We start from the raw sequence: 26516 nt of genomic DNA, 5'->3' as shown, positions 1-26516 counted from the left end.
AATATACAAAGAATTTTAAGAGGGCCTGATCACCAGTTCCACTGTAGGGACCATTCCCCAATCAACCATCCAACGCAATACAAATGCAAATACAAAACAGAAACACTAAGAGTAGCAAAGAAATTTGAACTCAATGACAAAATAAAAAAATACTTACAAGGCACAGAACAACAGTGCAGCCAACAGGCTCATAGATATGAGAATGTGAACTGGATTCCCATACCATTTACAGAGGCTAAAATATATGCTCCTTGATATACATGAACAACAGAGTCATGGTGCCCTGACAGAGTCTCCAAAGCCAGAAAATAACCTGGAAAGATGCGCCAGGCTCTCGTGATACTTTCTCTCTCATAATCCTGTAAGATACTGACTACTCTACTGGATAGCTTCAAGTGGTGACTTTGAACAGAGCAAGAAAATAATATTAATAGTGTCTCCATCACAGTTTTTTGTTACCTAGGAAATCCACTCCACAGAGACTCACCAGAGGTGGCCAATTAAACATAGGTGGATTATCACAGCAAGGAATCCAGATAAAATTTCAGACCCTCAGGAATATATTTCAAAGAAATTTAAGAAGTAAAATGATACAAAGTAAGCAGAATGTAACATTGGGAACAGTTGACAGTCCCAGACTGGCTAGAGCAGTACAAGAGTAAAACTAATACAACAGGAAGGTCAGACATTACAGGATCTTGAGATGGGACCATGCGCTCGACCTACAGGTGGCAAGCTAAGAGCCCGCGAGATTCACATATGCTCCCCTTGTAGGATCTAGCATCAAAAAGACCATCTCTCTACCCACTCTTCTTACATCTTCCTAAGTAACAAACACAGAGGAGCCAATCAACCAGCATGTCCCACTCCTAAAAAGAAAGAAACAGCCCCTTTGAGATACTTTTTCTTTATACATTGTATCTTTGGCTATTTTTACATCACTCTCCACTGTCCAGAGCTTTTCTCCTGCTCCAATGTGGAGATAATATTCAGATCAGAAACAGAAATTCTGAGACTCCCTTGGTGATCCTGTGCTTAAGACTCTGCACTTCCAATGCAGCGGGTGCAGGTTTGATCCTTAGTCAGGGAACTAAGATCCCACATGCAGAATGGTGCAGCCAAAAAAAGTAAACAAATAAGCAAAACAAAAAGAAATGGATATTCAGGGTAATCAGAAAAAAGAAATCTAAAGTGCTGTGCATTTTTCTAAACACTGAGCCAAAGGTCAAAGGTAGAAATTAGGAAATCGGGTTTTTCAGTGTTTTCTTTTAACATTTGCCAGTGAGCTTTGTACATAATTAAGCTCTGGGACAACCTCACATGTGACATGAGACAGACACAGCATCTGAAGAGGGTCAGTTTAACCTTGTGAAGCTGTGTCATACCCGAGTCACCAGAACTCTCAGATGAAAGACATCAGGGCCTCCCAAGGGGCACACAGGGAAAATGCAGATACCCAACGGCAGCTCTGGAAGGAAGTCATCCTCACCCACAGACAGCAGGTTCCTGTAGGTCTCCAGCATCACATCCCTGTACAAGGCCCTCTGAGCAGGGTCCAGGAATTCCCACTCCTCCTGAGTGAATTCAATGGCCACATCCTCAGAGGTTAGTTGTTCCTGCAATGAAACCAAGTGTCACCAAAAGGGCCATGAAAAGTTCTCATTTTCATGCAAAAAAGAAAGGGTAATAAGGGGTAAGAATGGACTTGGTTGAAGTATGTGTTCTAACAGATCCATGCAGGGGTATCTGGAGAAAATATGGATCTCTGATTTTAATTTCTTATGCTTTTTCATAAGACCTCATGCGATCCTCCAATTAATATGGATTTTTCATCATTGTTCAAAATCCATGAACTATATATAAATAAAACTCAACACTGTATTGGCTATACAGAAGTGTCAGATATTACGTTCTACCCAGTGAGTGCAATTCATTATCCAGATGAGGTACACCATGAGTGGTGTCTTCAGAGATGATGAAGTCCACAGCACTTTTAATGAAAAGGTCAAAATTTTCAGTTATGACGTTGAAAACAGCAGCAAGGAACAAAAGTGTCTGAAGGCTTCCTGTTGCTCTAAATTACTGTAGTGTTACTCTAAACATTAAATAAGTACTTTACAGGAAAGAACCTGTCATCAGTATAATAGCTCATTGAAGAACGATCTGTTCCCACCTTACAGAAGAAAAACCGTGTCACAGACACGCTGAGAAACTCGACTCAGATCAAAAGGTTAGAAATGTTACACGAAGCACCTGAACTCAGAGACGGGCTCAGCAACTGAAGCTTAAGCATCTAACAGTTAAGTAATATGGAGAACATTAAAAGTCTTTTGACACAGGGCTCCTAAAGAAAACTTGAAAGAAGTCCAAGGTGAGCCTCCTCCCTGCCCCTCTGTCTTCTCTGCAGGGGGAGCAGCTCTCAGGCCCCGGGCCTTCATCCCCTGAAAATGGACGCCTGCGCCGAATTCGTCTCCACCCCCTCCCTTATCGGGAGAACCTCCGCCTGCTGAGTGATCACTGTCCGCGGTGGTGAAGGACCGGAGACACTGACCGATGAGGGCCACGGCAGCGTGGCAGCCCCGGGTCCCGGACCATCTCACTCATTCCTAGCCGCAGCTTCCAAACCAGCGCCATTTCACGGGGCTCTGACACAGAAGCCAAGTGCCCTGGAGCTGGAGCGGCCACAGCAGGGGAGGCTGGGTCCAGGGCTGGAGGTGGGACCGTGTGCGGGAGCGTCATCACTGCTACCCAGGAACCCTTCTCTGAAACAGCAGCTCGTCTGCGCCCTGGGCTTGGCCCTCTCAAAGGCCATGGGGCTCTTTGGCCTGATGGTGGTCTAGCTCATCTTCCTCACGACGTGAAGGAGCTGCTTCCACCTCCCACAGTTCTTTCTCCTGTGTCTGCCCTGTGTGTTCCCTTTTCTGTAACTCCCCAGGCAGCCTGGGGACAGTGGTGGGCTCAGGGTTTGACAGAAGGAAAGCAAATAAATATTGTATTAATGTGAAAAAAAAGTCCAAGGTGAACAATGTGGAATGGCATGAAAGGTCATTATAGACGTGGATACAGAAACACAACTGTTAGCAACTTACTACTTAAAACGCTAACAGGATTGTTTAGAAAATTTCAAGGCCACAGATTATACTGATAACATAATTTCAACTGAAAAAAAAGGTAATGTGTAGTTTTCAAATCATGATGTCTTCTATGTAAACCACAGACTTGCACATGCATGCATATATATCTATAAAAAATTAACTGAAATGAGAGGATTCGTCTCTTGATGAATTTTGGACAATTTTATATCATCTTGTATTTTATTCACATGTATTTCAGCATCTTTCAGATGATAAAAATGTATACTTTGTACTCAGTTTAGTTTGTCAACAGGATTCTATACTAGGCTACCGAAAGAAAACTGGTAAAAACATTTTAAGAAAAGAGAATACTTGAACTCAATTTATAATAAAATTACCATATACAAAAATACAAATACAATTTTATTCATTTAAATTTACATAGCAAGGTATTAATAGAAGCCAAAGACTTTCTTTCCTTTTTTGTCCATTAATAAAACAGTCATTTGAAATTAGAAGAGTCATTAGATTATGATAAAAAAAATTATCACAAGAGTAAAGTAAAAAAACTTCTTGGAGAATAAAAATCATGGCACAAAGAATATGGAAAAAAATATAGTTATTAAGCAAAACTATCTCAAGAAACATCAGGATGGGAAGGAAACATTCAATACATTCCTTCTGAAATTACACTGGCATGAAAGGAGCTGTCCAGGGTGCCTGTCTTTCACCAGGATAGGATGCCCATGAGCAGGGGCCACTAGAAGAAGTAACAGGAGCAAAAACACAGGGCAAGAGACACAGAGTTTGTCAGAGAGTTGAAACAGGTAGTACTCACTAACCTAAGGACATGGAAAGCTGAAAAGGGAAAGGATGGGAAAACACAGTCCATCCTAAGGAGAGCAGGGGAGACTTATATCAGACAAAATAAACTGAAGAAAAAACAAGTGCAATGAGATAAATATTGTATCATGATAAAATGGTCAATTTGCCAAAAAGCTGTAACAAGTAAATATATATATACATCTAACATTAGATATCTCAGAAAAATGAAGCAAACATTAAGGGAAAGGAAGACAGAAATAGTGGCACAGGAATAGTACAAGATTTCAACGCTCCAGTTGAACAGGCATGTACAGATCACAGGGCCCAACAAAAGTATGAAAACACATGCATCTCAAGGACACATAAAACATTCTCTATGAGAGACCACATGTTAGCTCAAAATTAACAATTTTAAGAGACTGATACTATAAAAGTGTCTTCCCTAACAACAATGAAATAAACACAAGTAAAAAAGAAAATTCCCTAAATGTGGACATTAAACAACTTCCTCTTACACTACCAATGGGTCTAAGAAAATATCACATGGAAAATCTTAAATAGATGGATGAAAATGAAAAGCCAACAGTACAAAATTTATAACACACAAAGAAGACTACTACAAGGAAAGTCTGACTGTTAAATGCTTACAGTAGAAAAGAGAAAAGACCTTAAATCTGAAATCTATTTTTAGACCTCCAGGAAGCAGAAAATGGGAAACAAACTAAACAGAGGTTTAGCAGAAGGAAATAGGTAAATAACGAAGATTAAACCAGAGATGAAATAGAAAATAGAAAAACGTAAAACTCAACAAACTAAGAGTTGATGTTTTGAAAAACCTGGATAGGAAAACCCCCACCTAGACTAAGGAAAAGAGAAAAAAAGATTCGAACAACTAAAAACAGATATGAAACAGGAGTGATTACAACTGAGGTCAAAGAAAGTTTCTAAAGATAAGGAAGTACTATGACCAATATTGTCTATAAATGACAGAATATAGGAGATATTGCCAAATTCTCAGAAACATAAAAACTATTTTACTTATTAAGAAATTAAAAAATGGAGACTGCTGAAACTGAAAGCGTTAGCCACTCAGTCATGTCTGACACTTTGTGACCTCATGGACTGTAGCCCACAAGGCTCCTCTGTCCATGGAATTTCTCCAGACAATAATACTGGACCATTCCTTTCTCCAGGGAATCTTCCAACCCAGGGATAGAACCTGGGTCTCCTGCACTGCAGGCAGATTCTTTATGATATGAGTCACTAGGGAAGCCCATTATAACTAGAGATTTAAAAAGTAGTCACAAACATCTAAGACAAATACAGGACCAAATTCTACCAAACATTTACAAAAGAATTACCACTAATCCTGCTAATTCTATGGAGCAAGCATGATTCTAATAGTTTGCTGATCTCCCAAAGACACAAGAAAGGAAAACTAGAAACCAATACCCCTGACGAATACTCATGCAAAATTAAAATACTTGCAAACCAACTTGAACACGTATTAAAAAGATCTGGAGAAACAGACAGAGAGAACAGACGGAGGGGGGAGGGGAGGAAGGAGAGGGTGAGATGTATGGAGAGAGTAACTTGGAAACTTACGTCACCATATGTAAAGTAGAGAGCCAATGGGAATTTGCTGAATGACTCACGGAGCTCCAACAGGGGCTCTCTAACAACCTACAGGGGCGGGATAGGGAGGAAGATGGGAGGGAGGGGACATATGTATACCTGTGGCTGATTCACGTTGGTATTTGGCAGAAAACAACAACCTCTGTAAAGCAATTATCCTTCACTTAAAATAATTTAAATAAATAAATAAAAAGATCTGACACCATGACCAAGTGGATTTTATTCACATAAGGCGAGAAGTCAACATACAAAAATCAATATGACACAATACATTAACATACTAAAGGGAAGAAAAAAACAGGATCATCTCCATGCAGAAAACACAATTTGACAAAAATTTGACAACCTTTCAAGATGGAATACTCAACAAGCTACAAACAATAAATTATAGCAACATCAACATAAGAAATGCCATTATGAAAAGAGCACAGCAATGGGGAAAGAATGAAAGCTTTTCCTCTGAGGTCCAGACGGCAAGGATGCACACTCTGCACTACAGTTCAACATAAGCAAATTGAAAAAGAAGTAAATTTATCTTCTTTCCCAAAAGACAAAGTTTCATAGGTAAAAAACATAAAGATTACAAAAGAAACATGCTATATCAAAAAAGATTCTTTAATAACCACACAAAGGATCAATCAACCAATTAACTCATTATCAAAGCTGCCATGGCAATCTATGTAGAAGCAGAATAAAACATGGTGAAAGTCACAGAACTATTCAAAGAGCAAACAGCAAAACTCCTGAAGAAGGAAGATGGAGGTCTTTCCATTTCAAAACCTCTTACAAGGTAATAAGGTGATGTGGTGCTGGTATAAAAACAGACAAATAAACCAACTGAACAGAACACAGTACTCAGAAATAATGCTTTGTGTATATGTAAGGTATATTTACAAGGATGTCAAGATACACAAAAGGGAAAGGACAGTCTCAATTGATCTGATTCCCAGATTTTACCAGCTATTGTGCATATTAATACCTGACTTCCATGGGCAGTTTCCTTACCCTGGTTGACAGAGCAGACAGCACATCCAGATGGGCCCTAAGCAATCCCTGCTGCCCAACAACACTGAGACCCCGTCTCCAACCCGTGGGTGAGAAGCCCTGCCTAGGACGGTGCCCAGGGGAACCTCCTCACAAGGGCCAGGTCACCGGCTCATGGGGACACGGGATCTGAGTGGAGACGACAGGCCCTGCGGGAAGGGCCCGGGTGAGTGTGCGTGTACAGGAGTCAGACAGGACACTCCAGAGTCAGACACGATTAGCGAGTCCAGAGAAGGGCATTTCAGGAAGGACAGGCTGAATATGACCTCACCTGAGAAAGAGCCATGCCTGACTCCTGTTCTGTCCTCTTCCTCAACTTCAGGGCTTCCTCAGGCAACACAAGTCTTCAGAGGTCTATCATGAAAGTGAAAACATGCTGTTTAATGCTTAGAGTCAACACATCCCCTTCCTGAGCCCCAACCACACACACAGGGAAGCCCTCACCATGAGGAACACACAGCCCCCTGTGCCCACTGTCTCAGGAGGGACTCAGGACAGGCAACTCCCACAGAGAGACCAACACAGGACTTTCCCACACTTTCCCTCGGATCACACTCCCCTCCTGGTGAGGACTCAGCACACAGCAGCTGGGGGCACCTCCGCTGACCAGGCATTCTCCTTCAGGTCACACCGAAGGCCCTGATCCATCCCCACTCAGAACAGAGCACCCCCTCCTCAGCCCAGATCTCAGCCCTCAGGAATGAGAGGACTCACAGTCCTGATGCTCAGTGAGGGATCCAGACTGGAATGAACTGGGGCATCTTAAACATTCTCGAGCTGTGGACCAACACAAACTACCTGAACGGGAATCTCGGGTCAGAGGGTACAAGACATGGGTATGCAAAATGCCTCATCAATGAAACGTGAAGCCTGGACTGAGCACCATTCAGAGGAGAAAAGCACCCCAACTCTCTTTTTCTTTCCCAGCCTTACTCAGGTGTAACTAACAAAAATGCTATAAATGTACTGTGTACAAAGTGATCATGTGAGAGATTCATACACTGAATAATTATTATAGTCAAGTAAGTTACAGTTCCACCAATGAGTACACTGTATTATTTCTCTCTGGGTGAATTTCAAATATATAGAAATACTACAGGCAGCATGCATTACCTCAGATCCCCAGAACTTACTTAGTTTACAACTGAAAATCTCTACTCTTTGACTAACAGTGCCCCATTTCCCCCTCCACCCAGCTCCTGGTAACAGCCTTATTATGCGATGGCTCTATGAGTTTGACAATTCTAGTTTCCACATACAGTAACTGTCCTCCTTTGTCAGGCTTATTTAACTTGGCATAATGTTCTCTAGGTTCATTCATTTTGGCATAAATACAGGATCCTTGATGTTTATATTTATATATAGAGAAAAAGTAGTTCATGAACATACAGTATTTAATAAATATTTCTACACCACACTTTTGTTACCTATTCTTTTGTTAAGAGACATCTGGCCTGTGTCTATGCCTTGGCTACTGCAAATTGTCACACTCATGACACTGCAGACATATCCCTGAAAAACTGATCGCTTTTCCCTTGAATATCTGTCAGAAATGGGTTTGACAGACTGTAGGCCTCTTCTATCTTAATTTCTTAAGGAACTTCCATGTTCTTTTCCAACACAGCAGTACCATTTTCATTACCACCAACAGTGCAGTTAAGATTCTGTGTTTTCTGTACTGTGCCTCCGTGTTTACTTATTTTGGGAGGGACAGTAGTGGATAACAGAGAACCCGGCACTGGCCTAGCAGCAAGAAAGCTGCAGCTTCATCTTCTAAAGGATGAGCCTCCGGGCTGCAGATCCGTGTGGCATCCCTGTCCTCTGATTCTCGCAGCCATCTTCCCCTGCGTCACAGGACTTTATGACTCTTCTCAGGTTGGGCCCAGAGAGCCCTACCGAGCAGGACCACCTTATAACAAGCATTCTGCGATCTTAACCTTAGTACTCCTAATTCCCCAGCGGGACTCTAACAAACTTACAAACTTTCATGGTCTCCAACAGAGTGTCCACAGAGCCCATAATGAGCCTCAAACCCTCTAATACCAACACAAAGCATTTCAAGCCCTGCTAATTCATGCATGAGACAAAATACAAAAGAGGGCACCCAAGGATCCACAAACACAAGACACCATATTTTCATTTACAGTGAGTGAGCCAGGTCAAACACCGAAATCTCCAAAGAGTGTGAAAAAGAGGGATGATTCCAATGATGCACAGGGCCCAGTGAGACCTCAGCATCTTCCAAGGAAACACTCCAGATTCTCCTGGCATCTTTCCAAATGCACATGAAACTTTCTTCACCAGCAACCCCAAGTACACAATGACACTAAAGTTGATACAAAACAATGACCTGAGATGTTCCCTGTTACTCTACGGTGCCTGCCTGCTAAAGAGCCAACAAAAGCCAGTGAGTGGAGTGGATGATGGGGGCACCTGCTAGAACCAGCCCAAGCCCAAGGCTCCCAGCCTCCTGCACCCACAGGTATCTGTGGCATCAGCCCAGGCCACAGTTCTAACAGTGGAAAAGACTTCTCTGGGCCCAATTCCACGTCTTTTATTGTTGCTCACGGGTGGTCATGAGTTATCCAATCAAACCTGTGCAGGCAAATCTCAGCCTCAGTATTGCTGTCCCAGGGAATATGAGCTAAAGCATTAGAACAGCTCAAACTATTCCATGTCGGTTCTCCAACAAACCCACTTCCAGGTTCTCCAGCCTGAACTGAGACATTCTTTTCCAACAGATCCACACACCCCTTGTCCCTGTAACTACACTTGGGATGGGCGCACGCTCCATTCACTGGGCTCACCTGGATGCCGCCAAGAACTGCCACAAGCCTCCAGCAGACCCCACCAGGCTCCCTCCGCTTTCCCCGTTTGTCCACCTCTCCTCCCTGCATGACTGGACTAAGCAAGACTAAAGTGCACAGGGGCCTTTGGCAAAGGGGATCACAAGAGGAGTGCACACGAGCTACCACCCAAAGGACACTCACATTCAGGATGAAAATCAAGAAACTGGCCCTCCTGGGAAAGTCTGCCACCACCTGGGGACATTATGGAGTCCAGGTACAAAGAAAGGGATTTGAGATGAGGAAATCTCAATTCAAGGGTCTCCAGGTCTATCTCCTATTCTCTCCATCCACATCTACTTGGAAGATATTCTAGCTCTTTGGGGGCGGGGCGGGGCCAACATCTCCTTCCTGCCCCGTTAGGTTTTGGCTTTCTGCTCATCCTCAGCGCTCTGAAATCACAATCGCTGACACTGAGCACATGAACTCCTAGATGGCAACGCTGCTGTCCACGATGATGACTGGTCCCTGGATGGAGAGAGCTTAGATCTGGGGGCTACAGAGGACTAAACACAGCAGACGAAACAGGGGGATATCTTAGCCCACTGCTTGAGGACACCAGTTCTGTAGGGCTTTTCAGGATTTCCTATATTTCTTGGCTCTTCTTTTGAGTAATTAAGTAGTCACATGGGGTAAAGATCAATTACAGCTGAAGTGTCTAGAACATGGGAAACATCTTCATCACCTGCCCTGTTCTCTTGGTCTTCCCTGAGGATTATTCAGCCCAACCCATAGTCCTGTCATCTAAAGACATTTCCAGGATCAGGTACTGCAACCATGCTGGGAAGAAGAGGAACACTATGAGCCCTAAAAAGAGGGGAACCAGGAAGGACTCAAAATAACCCATGAAGAAGGGCAAGAATCTCTGCTGATGGCAACTGATACAGAGGCAATAAACCTGGGGAACATGAGAGAGACTCTTAGGAGGGGATGGGGAGACCTCTGAGCCTAGACTTGAAGGGAGACAAAGGGCCTGAGCCAGGGTGACTGGAAGGTGAGAAACTACCATGTCAGACAGAAATGGTTTTGGTATTTGGAAACAGAGAAAAGGTAAATGAGACCACGACAGGCTTAACCATGAGCAAAAGGTCAGCTCTCAGGATGAGGCTGGAGACACTGACAGGGCCCTGAGCTTGACAGAGGGCTGTGGAGCCACAGCGAGGAGTCAAGCTTTAGTCCCAAGAACAAATGAAGGCCAGCCGAGGTCTGAATGTCAGGACATGAAAAAAATCTCCCTTCAGATTTAACCTTATTCATAGAAGTCATCTGATTCTAAGCCTGTGATCCTGCCTACATCCTACAGTTTTCCTTTTCGTTTTTCATTCAGGGAGGACTGGGATCTAATTAAAATTCTAATTACCACCAGATACTCCCTCCAAACCAGAACTGCCACACACAGACACACAGCCACTTTGGCTAATCATTTCAGGGGTCAGTGTTGCTCACGCTCAGAGTTTCCGGTCTAGTCTCTCATCTCCATGTTACAAGTGGGCTCCCTCAGGCCCAGAGAGATGCTCTTTATGAGAAGGTCTGAGCTGAGTGAAGAGAACCGGGTATAACTGAATAATGAAACGGGAGGGTGAAGGGCAAGCGGGCCAGGTTTGTCCTTATTGCCCATTCCATTTAACACCAGGAACATCTGTCATGTATCTAAGCAAAAGAAATTTTTCTTTCAAGATTGGGTCAAACTGATACCAAGCAGGTAATTCTTTATTATAAGATTGCAGTAAAATATTTTAAAAATACAGAATTACACATATCTATCCACTGGTACAAGAAACATTCTAAGAGGTCAGCTTAGAAATAGAATCTGAGCAATCTTTTTCATCATGAATAGAGAGGCTCTGTTGGAAGGTTCCAGGTCAAACCAGCCCATCCTTCCTCATTTGCGCAGCAGTCAAAAAGGTACCCAGGTCACCTACCTACGCGGGGTGAGGGGACAGGCTGACAGGAAAGGGGGGCCCTGCGGGGCACAAGCAGAGGCCTAGGAGATGCGAGGACAGAGGAGCTGCGAGGGAAGGGGTCTCAGGAGCGGGTCGGGCTCTCCTGAATCCCAGGACTGGGGAGAGGGCGCGGGCTCTCCGGGAGCGGGGGCGACTGGCTCTGCCTCCAGCGGTAGGGAAGGCGACGCGGCGGGGAGGGGCGCAACTCCAACTCCTAAGAGAGGGCTTTACCTGGCGAGGCCAGAGGTAAAAAACGGTTTTAAGGAGGAAAATGTCGCTGGAGGCAGTGTCTACGTGTTTTGACCAGGGCCGAAACCGCCTCAGAAACACTTAAAACCCAAACGAAAACCCTGGGCCGAAACGGCAGCGGCAGCGTTTATTCCGGGCCAAGCACCGGATGCCAGGGTTTTCAGGTCGCTGAGAATTCCCATACCCTGAGGACGAGTCAGCCGGCGTTGGGGGGGGCGGGGGGGTGGCGCGGAACGGGCCTGCAAACTTACCCTAGAAGGAAACCTTAGGCGCCGCTCGGGGACCTCGGCTCTGCGCTCTCCAACTTCCGGCCCGTGTGAAATCGCTTTTGGTATTAGAGCCGCGGACTCAATGAACATGAGGTTGAGCAAGCTCTGGGAGATGGTGAAGGACAGGGAAGTCTGGCATGCTGCCGTCCATGGGGTTGCAAAGAGTCGGACATGACTGTCCAAGTGAACGACAACAGCGTTCTCTCAAATGTGGGTAACAAAGTCTGAAAAATACAGTCTTCCGAAGATTTGGGATTTGTGGATGAACTCCATACCCCCATCAAAACATGGGATCTAATCAACATTTTCAGAACATTCAAAAACAGCAGATTACACGTTATTTTCAAAAACACATGTCAAGATCTATCTATCTTAGCAATATCTTCTTAGATGCACTTCTGTAGCCAACTCTCACACTTAGGTTTGTTTCAGAGCAGGCTGTTTAATATGAAATCTCGAAGGCATTCATTTCCTCATAGCTGAGTCAAAATCCTCAACATGATCAGAAGCTCCCATCACTAGGACTTGGCACCTGGGATCTGTATCCAGTCCATCCCAAAGACTCATAAACTGAGCTTTCATCATGGCTAGGCTTCATGGTCAGAAACTGAACATTTTCATGATCAGATTGCTCAAGTCCTAATCCCTGAACTCAATGTAAAGGTTTTCCCACACTTATTGCATTTGGGATGTGTGGCTCCAGGATGTTCCCCAACTTGTGATCTTTGGGTAAAAGCCTTGCGACACATTTTACATCTGTGTGCTTTCTCTTCACGATAAATATTCTGCCATCTAGTGATAAAGGAACAATAACATGAAGCTTCGCCATATCCACCGCAATTTAAATCATGAAGTATTTGGTAAATCTAAGGCACAACCTAAAAGCTATTCAAACTTCAGTACATTAGTACTGTTTGGTGCAGTACAAACAACTTGACTACTGGTGCAAGGGGGACCAATGAGAAAAGGTTGCTCACATTCCTGGCACTGGTGATGAACTCTTTTAGAATGAGTAGATTTTCAACGGCCTGACCACATTAATATCATCTGTGCTCGATCCAGTGTGAATATTCTCATGAAGCATAAGATGTGAACCACTGCTGAAAGCACTGCAACCTCAATTGTATTTTCAAGGGCTCTCACCTCTGTACATCATCTGATGGCAAGTTAGGCTTGAAAGTACACTGAAGAATTTATCACACTCATTACATCTCTAATGTTTCTTTCCATTAGAAAAGACCCTGACGCTGGGAAAGATCAAAGGCAGGTGGAAAAGAGGATGAGATGGTTGGATGTCACCACGGACTCAATGGACAGGAGTTTGAGCAAGTCCTGGAGATGGTGAAGGGCAGGCAACCCGGCCTACTGCAGTCCATAGGGTTGCCAAGAGTCCGAGAGGACTGAGCGACCTGACGGCGACCCACTCCAGTATTCTTGCCTGGGAAATCCCACGGACACAGGAGCCTGGCAGGCTACAGTCCGTGGGGAGCTCAAAGACATCTGACTGAGCACTGCGAACATTTTATATTTCTTTTTGATTCTAATGCTCATACAACTAACCAGCATCACTGAAAATAACCTCCTGAAATGAAGAGTCTTTGTAGTCAATTTACTACCATGGTCATATAAAACAGAAAGGACAGTAATACGCCTCCCTAACACTCAAGAACGAACTCCAGCTCCAGCACCAGTCCCAAAGCTGAAATTCTGAACTAGTTTCTGAACACGTGATTTGATAGTTATAAAATTATCAAGTGCCACGTCAAAATTAAAATGACCTTTTCCTTATAAATTACTACATATTTCATGTACTGTATGTGTTACCTCAGGATCTTACCTCGAGAGGAAATCAGACCCTGGGCCTCTCACAGCAACAACCGAATTTATTTCCGCTAGAGGAAGGGGTCGGGGAATAGAGTGGTGCGAAGTGACTGGAGACCACGGATAGGGAGGAGAGGGGACCCCACAGGCGCAGCTTAACAACAAAAACAAAAAGAAACAAGTACCTCAGGTTCCCAATGGTCGGCCGCACCTACCAAGTCTCGGCTTCGGGAATTTGCTGCAGAATGGCTTGCATCTAAGCGGAGACCGGAAACTCCTCAGCCACTGGTACCAGAACAGGGAGGGGCGGGGCGTAGGACACACGCCTGCGCCTGGGCGTGTGAGGGGCGGGGCCGAGCGGACACCTGCTGTGTTCTTCCTGTGGTTCCCAGGTATCTTGTCAGGGTTTAGAAGTACCTGAGGGTCTTTCCCGTCTTGTGTTCCATCATTGATTCCTCATAACTGTAACAGTTTTAAAGTAAAAACTTAATATTCTGTGGGATAATTGCGTTGGAAAGTCTGGGAAATGAAACCTGGTGTGGTGGCCGGGCTGGCGGTGGGGGGGTGGGGGGGGTGGGTGGGGGTTGATGTGCGGTGGTGGCTGGACCCAGAAATATTCCTCCAATTAGAATTAATTTAAGCAGTTTAAGTAAACAAGAACTGGCTTTGTGTAGGGGTGACAACCTGGAATGTGAAACACACAGCTCTTAGTAACACCTCATAGTAACTCCTGTAAGGAGGAAAATATCTTGACATTCCACTTCTTCAAAGATCAACCTCATTAGTCACTGCAGCGGCCCAACGACAATGCACCCTGAGGGGAATGCAGGCTGGAGAAAAACAGGTACCGTTCTGAGCTTCAGACATAGTAGCCTTGGTAAATCAGCAACAGCCTCTTGGGCCCATCCTCCTCCTCAGGAAGTCCAGGTAAGTTTAGGCGAGTCTCTCCTGGTTTTCAGATCTCCCAGTTATGCGGTGATGACCCCAAATTTTATTTGGCAGGGTATTAATGGTTAAAAGACACAGGAGGATCCTGGCTGAAAGACAGTGGGATTTGCTTAGTTGAAAGCCACTCAATGACACTTCCCTGGTGGTCCAGTGATAAAGAATCCACCATGCCAATGCCTGGGACACAGGTTTGATCCCTGGTCTGGGAGGATACCATGTGCCTTGGAGCAACTAAGCCCGAGCAATACAAGTACTGAGCGGGTGCTCCAAAGCTTATGCTCTGCAACAAGAGTAGCTACAGCATTGAGAAGCCAGCGCAGCAATTAGTGGTTCCTGCTTGCTGCAACTAGAGAAAGCCCACGTGCAGCAAAAAAGGCTCAGCACAGCCTAAAGAAAAAAAAAGACATTGAGTGATCTGGGCAGACCAAGACAAGGAGATTCAGAATGCCAGTCTCCGACCAAACACCAGCCACGTTTCTGTATTTTATGTACAGAATTTATAGCCCCTGCTCGACACAAGGAGAGAAAAGCCTGGGGCACAGTGAAGACCCAGCACAGCCAAAAATAAAACTTAAAAGTTATTAAAGAAGAGAGAAAATATTTCCTGTAATGAGAACTGCGTTCTTCTTTATAGAAACTGTTTCTGTTCCATACTTATGATGAAGTAGCTTCAAATGCTTTTGAGAAAAACTTGTTTACATCATAATATACAAGTGAATACTTCCTCAACATAATGGAATGTCAAAAATTACTAGATCATTTGATGGTAATTAGGCAGTTTTAATTTTTGTTTAAAAATTATATATCCTCTCTTTTCTTTGCTGTCTGTTTCCAAAAGCTCTGTCAGATGTGGACAACAAAGGAGACTACCAAATAACATCTTGAGAAGACATTCCAACTTATTTTCACCAAAATTATCACCAACTTTGCACTATTTATAAATATTTCTATGTATATAACTGAGTGAACTCAAGTCCTAAAGGAACTTTCTTCATGTTTATAGGGCAGCTACTGTGTTCCCTGTCATTGTCTTATGTGCATTTTCACATGACAAAAGTCTCAAAATAACCCACTGCCTTATGTATTTGTTAGTGGAAGGCAGAGAAGAAATGTAAATTAAACTTTAAATCTCGGTCACAACATGTGGACAGAAAAAAGAACGCTAAGGAAAAACTTGAAAAAACAAAAGAAATAGGGTAGCATGATTTGAGAGAATCGCATTGAAACATATCTATTACCATATGCAAAATAGATAGCCAGTGGGAGTCTGATATGTGACTGCGCATCCAGAGCCACTGCTCTGTGACAGCTTGGAGGGATAGCGTGGGGAAGGAGGGAGGGGACACACGAATGCCTATGGCCGATTCATGCTGAGGTATGGCAAACACCATCACAAAATTAAAAACTCAACAAAAAGGAAATTCTACTATAGCTGACAAGGAACTATGGAGCACACTTATTAATTTTCTAATGTTACATCAACATTTTAATATCCTTTGGAAAACTGGACTTCTATTTAGTATTTATTAATACTAAATATTTCCAAACATTACTGTTCATTAGGCTAGCGTAAAAATGTCTTAGGCAACAGATAGTAAATAGTAATTTTTCTGTTTAGTAAAACAGATAAATAGTAATTTACTACCATCTTCAACAACCATGTAGAACAATGGAACACATCTGTACAGCAGGAAAAGGAATTAACAAATTGATATCATGAGTAAACATTCAGTGTTTTGTTAAACAGTCTCACTGGTTTTTCCGATGTTTGACTATTGATACCTTTAGACTTTAAAACCAACCGCTTTCTATGATGCCTATCTGGGCAGGCTGAGAAATTCCCATCAGGTTGGAAGTCTATAGTGCTCCAACTAGAAAGGTTCATCAGTTAACAAACATTCTCATAACATATCATCTGTTCCAGTATCCAGACCAAACTTTGGGTTTGGTTCCATCTTGTGCTTTCGGTGACTTCAAAGTAACAAGAACAAAAATGTTGGGGATCGAATGTATGAAATTTCCAGTTTATCAAACAAACAAAAAATGCCACCATGTAGTGTGCATTCCCAATTATTTCTGGGACTTCCCTGGTGACTCAGTGATAAGGATTCGGCCTGCCAATGCAGGAGACGAGGGCTCAATGCCTGGTCCAGAAATTCCCACATGCTGTGGAGCCACAGCATGAAATGACGACTCACTTAAGTATTCTTTCTTGGGAAATCCCATGAACATAAGAGCCAGATGGGCTACAGTCTATGGGATGCAAAGAGTCAGACACAATTGAGCACACACACATGCACGTGGCTAAGTGGTTAGCACAGAAAGTAAAAAGAAGTCCAATCAGGAAACTATTTTTACATCTCAAGGAAGGAGAAAGAGAACAAGCTAAATACAGCTTTGGCAGAACAAAAGAGTTAAAATAAGAAAGATTCAGATCCTGCACACCCACTCCTGGGCATTTATCTGAAGAAAACCATAATTCAAAAAGACAGTGCACCCTAGTGTTCACTGCAGCACTATTTACAATAGGCAAGGCATGGAAACAATCTAAATGCCCAGCAACAGAGGAACAGATAAAGAAGATGTGGTACATATTTACAAGAATATCAGTCGTGTCCGACTCTTTGCGATCCCACAGACTATAAAGTCCATGAAATTCTCCAGGCCAGAATACTGGAGTGGGTAGCCTTTCCCTTCTCCACGGGATCTTCTGAACCCAGGGATCAAACCCAGGTCTCTTGCATTGCAGGCAGACTGTTTACCAACTGAGCTATCAGGGAAGCCGGAATGAAACATTAACTCCTGCATAAAAAAAGAAAGAAAGAATGCCATTTGCAGGTACATGCATGGAACTAGAGATTATCATGTTATGACAAACCTAGACAGCATATTGAAAAGCAGAGACACTACTTTGCCAACAAAGGTCTGTCTAATCAAGGTTATGGTTTTTCCAGTGGTCATGTATGGATGTGAGAGTTGGACTATAAAGAAAGCTGAGTGCCAAAGAATTGATGCTTTTGATCGGGTAGAGAGGGAGGTGGGAGGGGGGATCAGGATGGGGAATACATGTAAATCCATGGCTAATTCATGTCAATGTATGACAAAAACCACTACAATATTGTAAAGTAATTAGCCTCCAACCAATAAAAATAAATGAAAAAAAAAAAAAAAAAAAGAATTGATGCTTTTGAACTGTGATGTTGGAAAAGACTCTTGAAAGTCCTTTGGACTGCAGGGAGATCCAACCAGTCCATCCTAAAGGAGATCAGTCCTGGGTGTTCATTGGAGGGACTGATGTTGAAGCTGAAACTCCAATACTTTGGCCACCTGATGCAAAGAGCTGACTCACTGGAAAAGACCCTGATGCTGGAAAGGATTGAGGGCAGGAGGAGAAGGGGACAACAGAGGATGAGATGGTTAGATGGCATCATCAACTCGATGGACATGGGTTTGGGTGGACTCCGGGAGTTGGTGATGGACAGGGAGGCCTGGCGTGCTGCAGTTCATGGGGTCGCAGAGTTGGACGTGACTGAGTGACTGAACTGAACTGAACTGAACACCTAATGAAGTCAACCCCTTCATCTAACTGATTGCTTTTCAGAGACCATCATGAAATACCTGTAAGAAAGCTATAAAACAAAACACTTTTGAAACTTCTGCAGGAAAAGTCATAAATAGTAAAGTCATCTTCTTAAGAAAGCTCAAATAATTAAATATATATATATATCACATTTATATGGTTTCTCTCCAGTATGAATTCTCCAATGAACTACAAGATCTGCACTTTGACTAAAGGTCTTGCCACATATATCACATTTATATGGTTTCTCTCCAGTAGATAGACAGAGTGTCTGATGAACTATGGATGGAGGTTCGTGACACTGCACAGGAATCAAGACTATCCCCAAGAAAAATAAATGCAAAAAAGCAAAATGACTGTCTGAGGAGGGCTTACAAACAGCTGTGAAAAGAAGGGAAGCAAAAAGTAAAGGAGAAAAGGAAGATATACCCACTTGAATGCAGAGTTCCAAACAATAGCAAGGAGAGAGAATAAAGTCTTCCTCAGTGATCAATGCAAAGAAATAGAGGAAAAGAATAGAATGGGAAGGACTAGAGATCTCTTCAAGAAAATTAAGAGATATCAAGGGAACATTTCATGCAAAGATGCGCTCAATAAAGGACAGAAATGGTAGGGACCTAACAGAAACAGAAGATATTAAGAGGTGGCAAGAATACACAGAACTGTACAAAAAAGATCTTCACGACCCAGATAATCATGATGGTGTGATCACTCACCTAGAGCCAGACATCCTGGAATGTGAAGTCAAGTGTCACTATGAACAAAGCTAGTGGAGGTGATGGAATTCCAGTTGAGCTATTTCAAATCCTGAAAGATGATGCTGTGAAACTGCGGCACTCTATATGCCAGCAAATTTGGAAAACTCAGCAGTGGCCACAGGACTGGAAAAGGTCAGTTTTCATTCCAATTGCAAAGAATGATCAAACTACCGCACAACTGCACTCATCTCACATGCTAGTAAAGTAATGCTTAAATTTCTCCAAGCCAGGCTTCAGAAATACGTGAACTGTGAACTTCCAGGTGTTCAAGCTGGTTTTAGAAAAGGCAGGGTGTCGGGAGCCGCCGGGGTGCGCCCAAACCGTGACAAGGTCACTGAACCAGAGAGAAACCTGCAAGGCAGCTCTTCCTCACACGGGGCTGCCCCGGGGGCCCAATATGTCCCCTCAGGAGCCACCGGGACGAGAAAGGAATCTGCAAGGCAGCTCTTCCCCTCGAGGTTGTCCCGGGGGCCCAGTATGTCCCTTTCTTCATCTTACTGTTGTTGGGCTTTCATTTTTGGAAATATTATAGTAATAAGGCCTCGCTGGAAAAGTCCAAGCCTATTTGGAAATGCTCATGATTGCTCCGGCCTAGGACACGGAGCAAAACACCAAAAACACGAGTTTTTGACCATAAACATCAGGTCAAAAAGGAAAAGGCCACAGGCATAGTTTGGCTGCTTGCTTAAAGGATTACAATGTTCTAGAATAGAAAAGAGTAGAGGCATTTAGGTTTAGGAGTAGATATACTGCTTCAGTTTACTTGCTCCTTGGTTGACAGGGTTTTCATTATTGCTATTTCCTTGCTGCTATTTGTCCATTGTTTCCCTTTCTTTAAACAACATGGGATATTATGGGTATTTTTGTAGAATTAGAAAATGGGGTACATAGGATTTCAATAGAAGATTAATATTAACCAGCTTCACTGCCATTTTCTCACTATTAATAGAGGTGTTTTGCTGCTTTAGAGGTATTTTTGTTGTTTAATAGTTAATCATTGTAAATTGAGGTTTTGTGGTTTCAGGTAAAGAAAAATATCAGGGTTTTCACATGGTACTGTTCTCAGAAATGTCAAACATATTTTTGTAGCCCTTCCCATGTATTGTTTTATTGTCTAAAGAATTCACACTATACCTGAAATTTGTGGAACATTGTTTTTGTCAGAGTGAAAATGTTAGGCCATTGAGGCAAGAAGACTGAAGTACAGGACATTCTAGGAAAAAACCCTGTAATCAGAAAAGTTCCAGATGAATGCATAGGGGAAAAACATGGGGAAAAAAATATTGACAGTAGCACAAACCAATATCTGATGTAATATGTGGTGACTTAAGGGGGAGGTAACATTCATTCTATAAAAACTGAGCTGTCCTAAAAAAAAAAAAAAAAAAAAAAAAAGCTACCTCTTCCAGGGAACCTTCTGTGTGTGTCTGTCTTCTTTCTCGCTGATGCCACTCATCCCTTGGGTATTCCTGGACCCGCTGGGGCTGGACCCAACAGCAGAGGAACCAGAGATCAAATTGCCAACATCCGCTGAATAGTCGAAAAAGCAAGAGAGTTCCAGAAAAACATCTATTTCTGCTTTATTGACTATGCCAAAGCTTTTGACGGTGTGGCTCACAATAAAGTGTGGAAAATTCTGAAAGAGATGGGAGTATCAGACTACTTGACCTGCCTCTTGAGAAACCTGTATGAAGGTCAGGAAGCAACAGTTAGAACTGGACATGGAACAACAGACTGGTTCCAAATAGGAAAAGGAGTACAAGGCTGTATATTGTCACCCTGCTCACTTAACTTATATGCAGAGTACATCATAAGAAACTCTGGGCTGGAGGAAGCACAAGCTGGACTCAAGATTGCGGGAGAAATATCAATAATCTCAGATATGCAGATGATACCACCCTTATGGCAGAAAGTGAAGAAGAAATAAAGAGCCTCTTGATGAAAGTGAAAGAGGAGAGTGAAAAAGTTGGTTTAAAGCTCAACATTCAGAAAACTAAGATCATGGCATCTGGTCCCATCACTTCATGGCAAATAGATGTGGAACCAGTGGAAACAGTGGCTGACTTCATTTTTCTGGGCTCCAAAACCACTGCAGATGGTGACTGCAGCAATGAAATTAAAAGATGCTTGCTCCTTGGAAGAAAAGTTATGACCAATCTAGACAGCATATTAAAAAGCAGAGACATTACTTTGCCAACAAAGGTTCGTCTGGTCAAGGCCATGGTTTTTCCAGTGATCAGGTATGGATGTGAGAGTTGGACTATAAAGAAAGCTGAGCGCCAAAGAATTGATGCTCGCGAACTGTGGTGTTGAAGAAGACTGTTCAGAGTCCCTTGGACTGCAAGGAGATCCACCCAGTCCATCCTAAAAGAGATCAGTCCTGGGTGTTCATTGGAGGGACTGATGTTGAAGCTGAAACTCCAATACTTTGGCCACCTGATGTGAAGAGCTGACTCATCTGAAAAGACCCTGATGCTGGGAAAGACTGAGGGCAGGAGAAGGGGATGACAGAGGATGAGATGGTTGGATAGCATCACCCATTCGACGGACATGGGTTTGGGTGGACTTCAGGAGGTGGTGATGGACAGGGAGGCCTGGCGTACAGCGGTTCATGGGGTCACAAAGAGTCAGACACGACTAAGTGACTGAACTGAACTGAACTCCAGTATGAATTCTCTGATGATCTGTAAGATGTGCATTTTGACTAAAGGCTTTGCCACATACATCACATTTATACGGTTTCTCTCCAGCATGAACTCCCAGATGAATTCTAAGGTGTGCGTTTTGAGTAAAGTACCGGTCACACACATCACATTTATATGGTTTCTCTCCAGTGTGAATTCTCCAACGAACCGTAAGATAAAACCTGTAACAGAAGGCTTTGCCACATAAATTACATTTATATGATTTCTTTCCTGTATGAACTGCTTGATGGTTGGTTAGAGCTGAACATGCATTGAAATCTTGGTCACATTCATTACATTTGTAAGTTTTCTCTCTAGTATGAATTCTCTGAAGAATTCCAAGGCTTGCATTTTGAGTAAAGCATTGGCCACAAATATCCCACTTATATGGTTTCTCTCCAGTATGAATTCTCTGATGAACTAGAAAGTTTGTGGTCTGAATACAGGCCGTGCCACACACATCACATTTATATGGTTTCTCTCCACTATGAATTCTCTGATGAACTGCAAGGTATGCATTTTGACTAAAGGCCTTGTCACATATATCACAATTATATGATGTCTCTACAGTATGAACTCCCCGATGAATTCCAAGGTGTGCATTTTTAGTAAAGCACGAGCAACATGCATCATATTTACATGGTTTCTCTCCAGTATGAATTCTCCAATGAACTGTAAAATAAGATCTGTAACTAAAGGCTTTGCCACATACATTTAAAAGGTTTCTCTCCTATATGTCTTAACTGCTTGATGGTCAGTTAAGACTACACGTGCACTAAAAGCTTTACCACACTCATTACATTTCTATGGTTTCTCTCCATTATGTATTGATGAATTATAAGGCCCAACTCCAACTGAAGACTTTGCCACACTTCTTCCATTTGTAAGGTTTCTTTCCGGTATGAATTCCCTGATGAATTCCAAGGTGTGAATATTGATTAAAGCATTAAAGACAGAAAGAACAATACTTCACAAATTCATTCACTCTCTGCCTTCTTCTGAATGCATAAGGAATAGTACTATATGCAAATACCTATTACTTTTAAAGAACTACTAAACCAAGACCGTAGGGGTAGAAAATAGGAAATTGGGTATTTCAAAAGGTTGAAATCAACTTTATAAATACTTAAGCTCTGGAAAAACTCCTTGTGTATCATGTAGTGGGCAAATCACCTGAAGAAAGGACAAGTTTAAATTCCTAATGCCAATCATGAGGCTTTTCATGTCTGAGTCAACAGGGCTTTGACCTCAGTCACGAAAAACAGGCTACCAAGAGGCATACAGAGAAAATGCAGAGACACACCCCTAGGGCAGATCCCAAACTTCAGAGGTAAGTTATCCTTACCCACAGAGAGCACATTTCTGAGGGTCTCCATCATCACATCCCTGTACAAGGCCCCCTGAACAGGGTACAGGCATTCCCATTCCTCAGGAGTGAATCTGATGGCCACATCCTTGAAGGTCAACTGTCCCTGATATGAAAATACATTTCACCAATAGGCCCTGAGCAGAGTTTTTATTTTCACACAAAAGGAGAAATGGAAAAAGTGGTAAGGATCATTTCAGTAGAAATAATATTCTGATAAATCCATGGAAAGCTATTTGGAGCAAATTCTTGATCTCTAATTGCCTACATTAAACATTGTTTCCGAAATAAATAATGAATCAAAATTAATAAAGTTGGGACTTTCCTGGTGATCCAGTGCTTAAGACCCTGCATTTCTACTGCAGGGGTTTTAGGTTCAATTCCTCCTCAGGAACTAAGATCCTACAAGATGCAACTTGCAACCAAGAAGAAAAGACAAAAAATATTAGTAAACTTGATTTCATGGTTAAATAGACAATGGAAAGAATAAAAAAAAAAAATGGAAAGAATTAAAAAAAGAAAAAAAAAAAGAAACTGAAAAAGAAGAAAAAAGATAAAACAATGATACGAAACACCATCTAGTCCTGTGATCTCTTTCTGAACTTTCCATTCCATTCCCAAACACTTAAGATTTCAAGGAGGTACTCATTTAGTTTTAAATGTACTATAAAAAGTCAGAACTGATTTCTACTCATTGGCCTCTGTTGCAGATTTTACCGTGTACTGTACATGTTAATACCTGAGGTCCACGTACCGCTTCTTTACCCTGGTTGACAGAGAGCAGACAGTGCATCCAGATGGGCCCTAAACAGTCCCTGCTGCCCAACAGCACTGAGACCCCGTCTCCAACCCCGGGGTGAGAAGCCCTGCCCAGGATGGTGCCCAGGGGAGCCTCTTCACAAGGGCCAGGTCACCGGGTCATGGGGAGACGGGATCTAAGTGGAGACGACAGGCCCTGAGGGAAGGCCCCGGGTGAGTGTGCGTGTACAGGCGTCAGACAGGACACTCCAGAGTCAGACACGATTAGCAAGTCCAGAGAAGGGCATTTCAGGAAGGCAGTGTGAGAATCCACTGAGAATATGACCTTACCTGAGAAAGAGCCACGCCTGACTCCTGTTCTTTCCTCTTCTGGGCTTCTTCGTCCACGAGTCTTCACAGTTCTATTATGAAAGTTGAAAACATGCTGTTTAAAGCTTAGAGTCAACACATCCCCTTCCTGAGCCCCAACCACGCACTCAGGGAAGCCCTCACCGTGTGGAACAGACAGTCCCCTAGGCCCACTGTCTCAGGAGGGACTCAGGACAATCAACTCCCGCACAGAGACCAACATGGGACTTTCCCACACTTTCCCTCGGATCACACTCCACTCCTGGTGAGGCCTCATGCACACAGCAGCAGGGGCACCTCCGCTGACCCCATGATCCCCTTCAGGTCACACAGCAGGCCGTGGTCCAGCCCCACTCAGAGCAGAGCGCCCCACCCGGGGCCTGATCTCAGTCTCAGAAGTAGAGGCTAAGAGCCCTGGTGCTCAATGCAGGATCCAGATCGTTATTATCTGCAGCTCTGTGCACATTCCTGGGGCAAGGCCCCACACAAGAACGTGAGGAGCATGTCTGATGGGGGAAGAGATGACTAATGAAAGGAGTATGTGTGCACATACTATACACCCTGTGACCATGTGACATATGTGTACACTATGAAATATTTATCACAAACCACTAACCAACACATCCATCACCTCCAAATTCCCATGTTCTGTGTGTGGTGACAACACTGAGGACGTACTCTGCTGACAAATTCCCAGCAAGCAGTAACAGAACAGGATTAACTACAGTCAGCATGCTGCACATACCTCCCCAGGACGCACTCATTTCACAACTCAAAGTCGGTAGCTTTTGACCAACATCTCCCCATCTTCCAGACCTTCCAGATGACCACCATCCTACCTTCTGGTACTGTGAGTTTCGTTTTTTTTACATTCCATGTAATGGAAGGACATACAATACCAGTCTTTCCCTGTCTGTCTTAACTCACTTACCGTAATATTCTCTACATTCATCCAAGTTGTCCCAAGTGAGACAAATCTCCATAATTGTTTACAAGAAAGTCGCTACTGAACGAACAAATCTTTATCCCAAGCTACAAGAAAATTAAATGTAAAGAAAGCAGAAAGCCAAAAGTAAAACCATCACAAAGAACATGATTAAAGTTGCTTGAAAAGGCAACTTTTCAAAGGGTCAGTCAGTTCTTGCCCCATTTTTTCTCTCACATACCTCTATTCCTCACCAGGAATAGGGAAGGGGGTGACCCACACCTGAGAGAATCAAGTCCCTGCCCCAGTCCCCACCTCAACAGGCTCTACACACGCATGCTCTTTTAATACAAATAAATACGAAATACACATGCCTCACAGACAGAAGCTTTGCAATTCTCATTCTTATCTGTACAATTTAAAGAAGCAAGATCTGCATTAGATTTTAAAGTCCAAAATCAATGTATGACGACTTAATAATTCTGAGCCAACTGCTTCAGCACTCTCTGGATCTAGTCCCCACCATCACCTGCACACTAGCTGTTTCCACTTCATTTGGTTGATCTGTTTCCCTACTTCTTTCTACATCTCCCTTTCTCTGCTCTCATCTCTGCTCTCCTGCTGTCCCTTCCTCCACTCTACTTCTTCCCTGCCTCCCATCCCGCCTCTCTCTGCCATCTGTTCGCCTTCAAGTTGCTTTCTCTCCAACCTCCCTGGTGAGCCTCAATTTCCCTGCATTTCTGCCTTTCTTCCTCCATCTCTGCCCTCCCTTCCTCCCAACTCTCTGGCACTCCCAAGTGGCTATGCTTCCTTTCAGCTCGCTTTTTTTCTCAGCTCCTCCAATCACTAGGAGTCCCCTTTCTCTCCCAGCAGGATATTGCTGCTCTGGGCCCAACTCTAGTATCGCCTTCGCGGGCTGTCTCTGTGAACTGCCTCTCCACTGTCGCCCTCTTTGGGATCCCTGATTTACAGCCCCTCTCCCTTGAAGGCTACAGAAGGAGGCGGTAGAGGACGAGATGGGGAGATACCATCCCTGGCTCAACGGATGGATTTGAGAAAACTCTGGGAGATACAGGGCTCGCAAAGAGTCGGAATGAACAACCACATCTCCCTACCTTGCTCACCGTTAACTCTCCGGAGATCCTGCTTTTTTCTGAATTTCTCTCCTTGCCGCACCCGCTCCCTACAAGGCTCATTCTCTTTCATGAAGCTGTCTCTTCCAAGTTCCTCACAATCCTCTTCACTGCCATCGCTTGTCCTACATGCTTTTCTCAATTTTCCATTTCTCTAGGAGTCGCTGTCTCTGCTACTCCGGATCCCGCCTTCCACCCACTATTTACAGGGTAGGAGACTGAATAAGAAAGGCCCTCCCGCAAGAGCCAAATTCCGGCTGGTATGTGGGGCCGAAGACCCATGGGTGTCACGTGGCTGGCTCAGGTCAC

The 26516-nt window shown here is 43.4% G+C and overlaps 2 protein-coding genes across 4 annotated transcripts in view; both read right to left on the bottom strand.

Annotated features, from left to right (window-relative positions):
* LOC122689567 (zinc finger protein 665-like) overlaps positions 1 to 26516 on the bottom strand; it is a 119986-nt gene that overhangs the window by 56655 nt on the left and 36815 nt on the right. The window lies entirely within an intron of this gene.
* The window catches only part of LOC122689712 (zinc finger protein 160-like), a 35449-nt gene that overhangs the window by 8345 nt on the left and 588 nt on the right, over positions 1 to 26516 (bottom strand). Inside the window, exons 2-5 of one of the 3 annotated variants that reach the window (XM_043896370.1) lie at positions 24132 to 24202; positions 11868 to 14168; positions 6850 to 6932; positions 1490 to 1616 (exon numbers count right to left, since the gene is read on the bottom strand). In XM_043896370.1, coding sequence (XP_043752305.1) covers positions 1490 to 1616; positions 6850 to 6864 — 142 coding nt within the window. In that variant the 5' untranslated portion in view covers positions 6865 to 6932; positions 11868 to 14168; positions 24132 to 24202. Of the gene's footprint in view, positions 1 to 1489; positions 1617 to 6849; positions 6933 to 11867; positions 14169 to 24131; positions 24203 to 26516 lie in introns of those variants that run through there. The other 2 variants (XM_043896378.1, XM_043896388.1) reach the window with 2 other exon arrangements.

The sequence above is a fragment of the Cervus elaphus genome, chromosome 4, assembly GCF_910594005.1.
Source record: "Cervus elaphus chromosome 4, mCerEla1.1, whole genome shotgun sequence".
NCBI classification, from domain to species: domain Eukaryota; kingdom Metazoa; phylum Chordata; class Mammalia; order Artiodactyla; family Cervidae; genus Cervus; species Cervus elaphus.
Note: the sequence above shows the minus strand (reverse complement) of the source record. Positions and strands in the feature narration are given on the sequence as shown.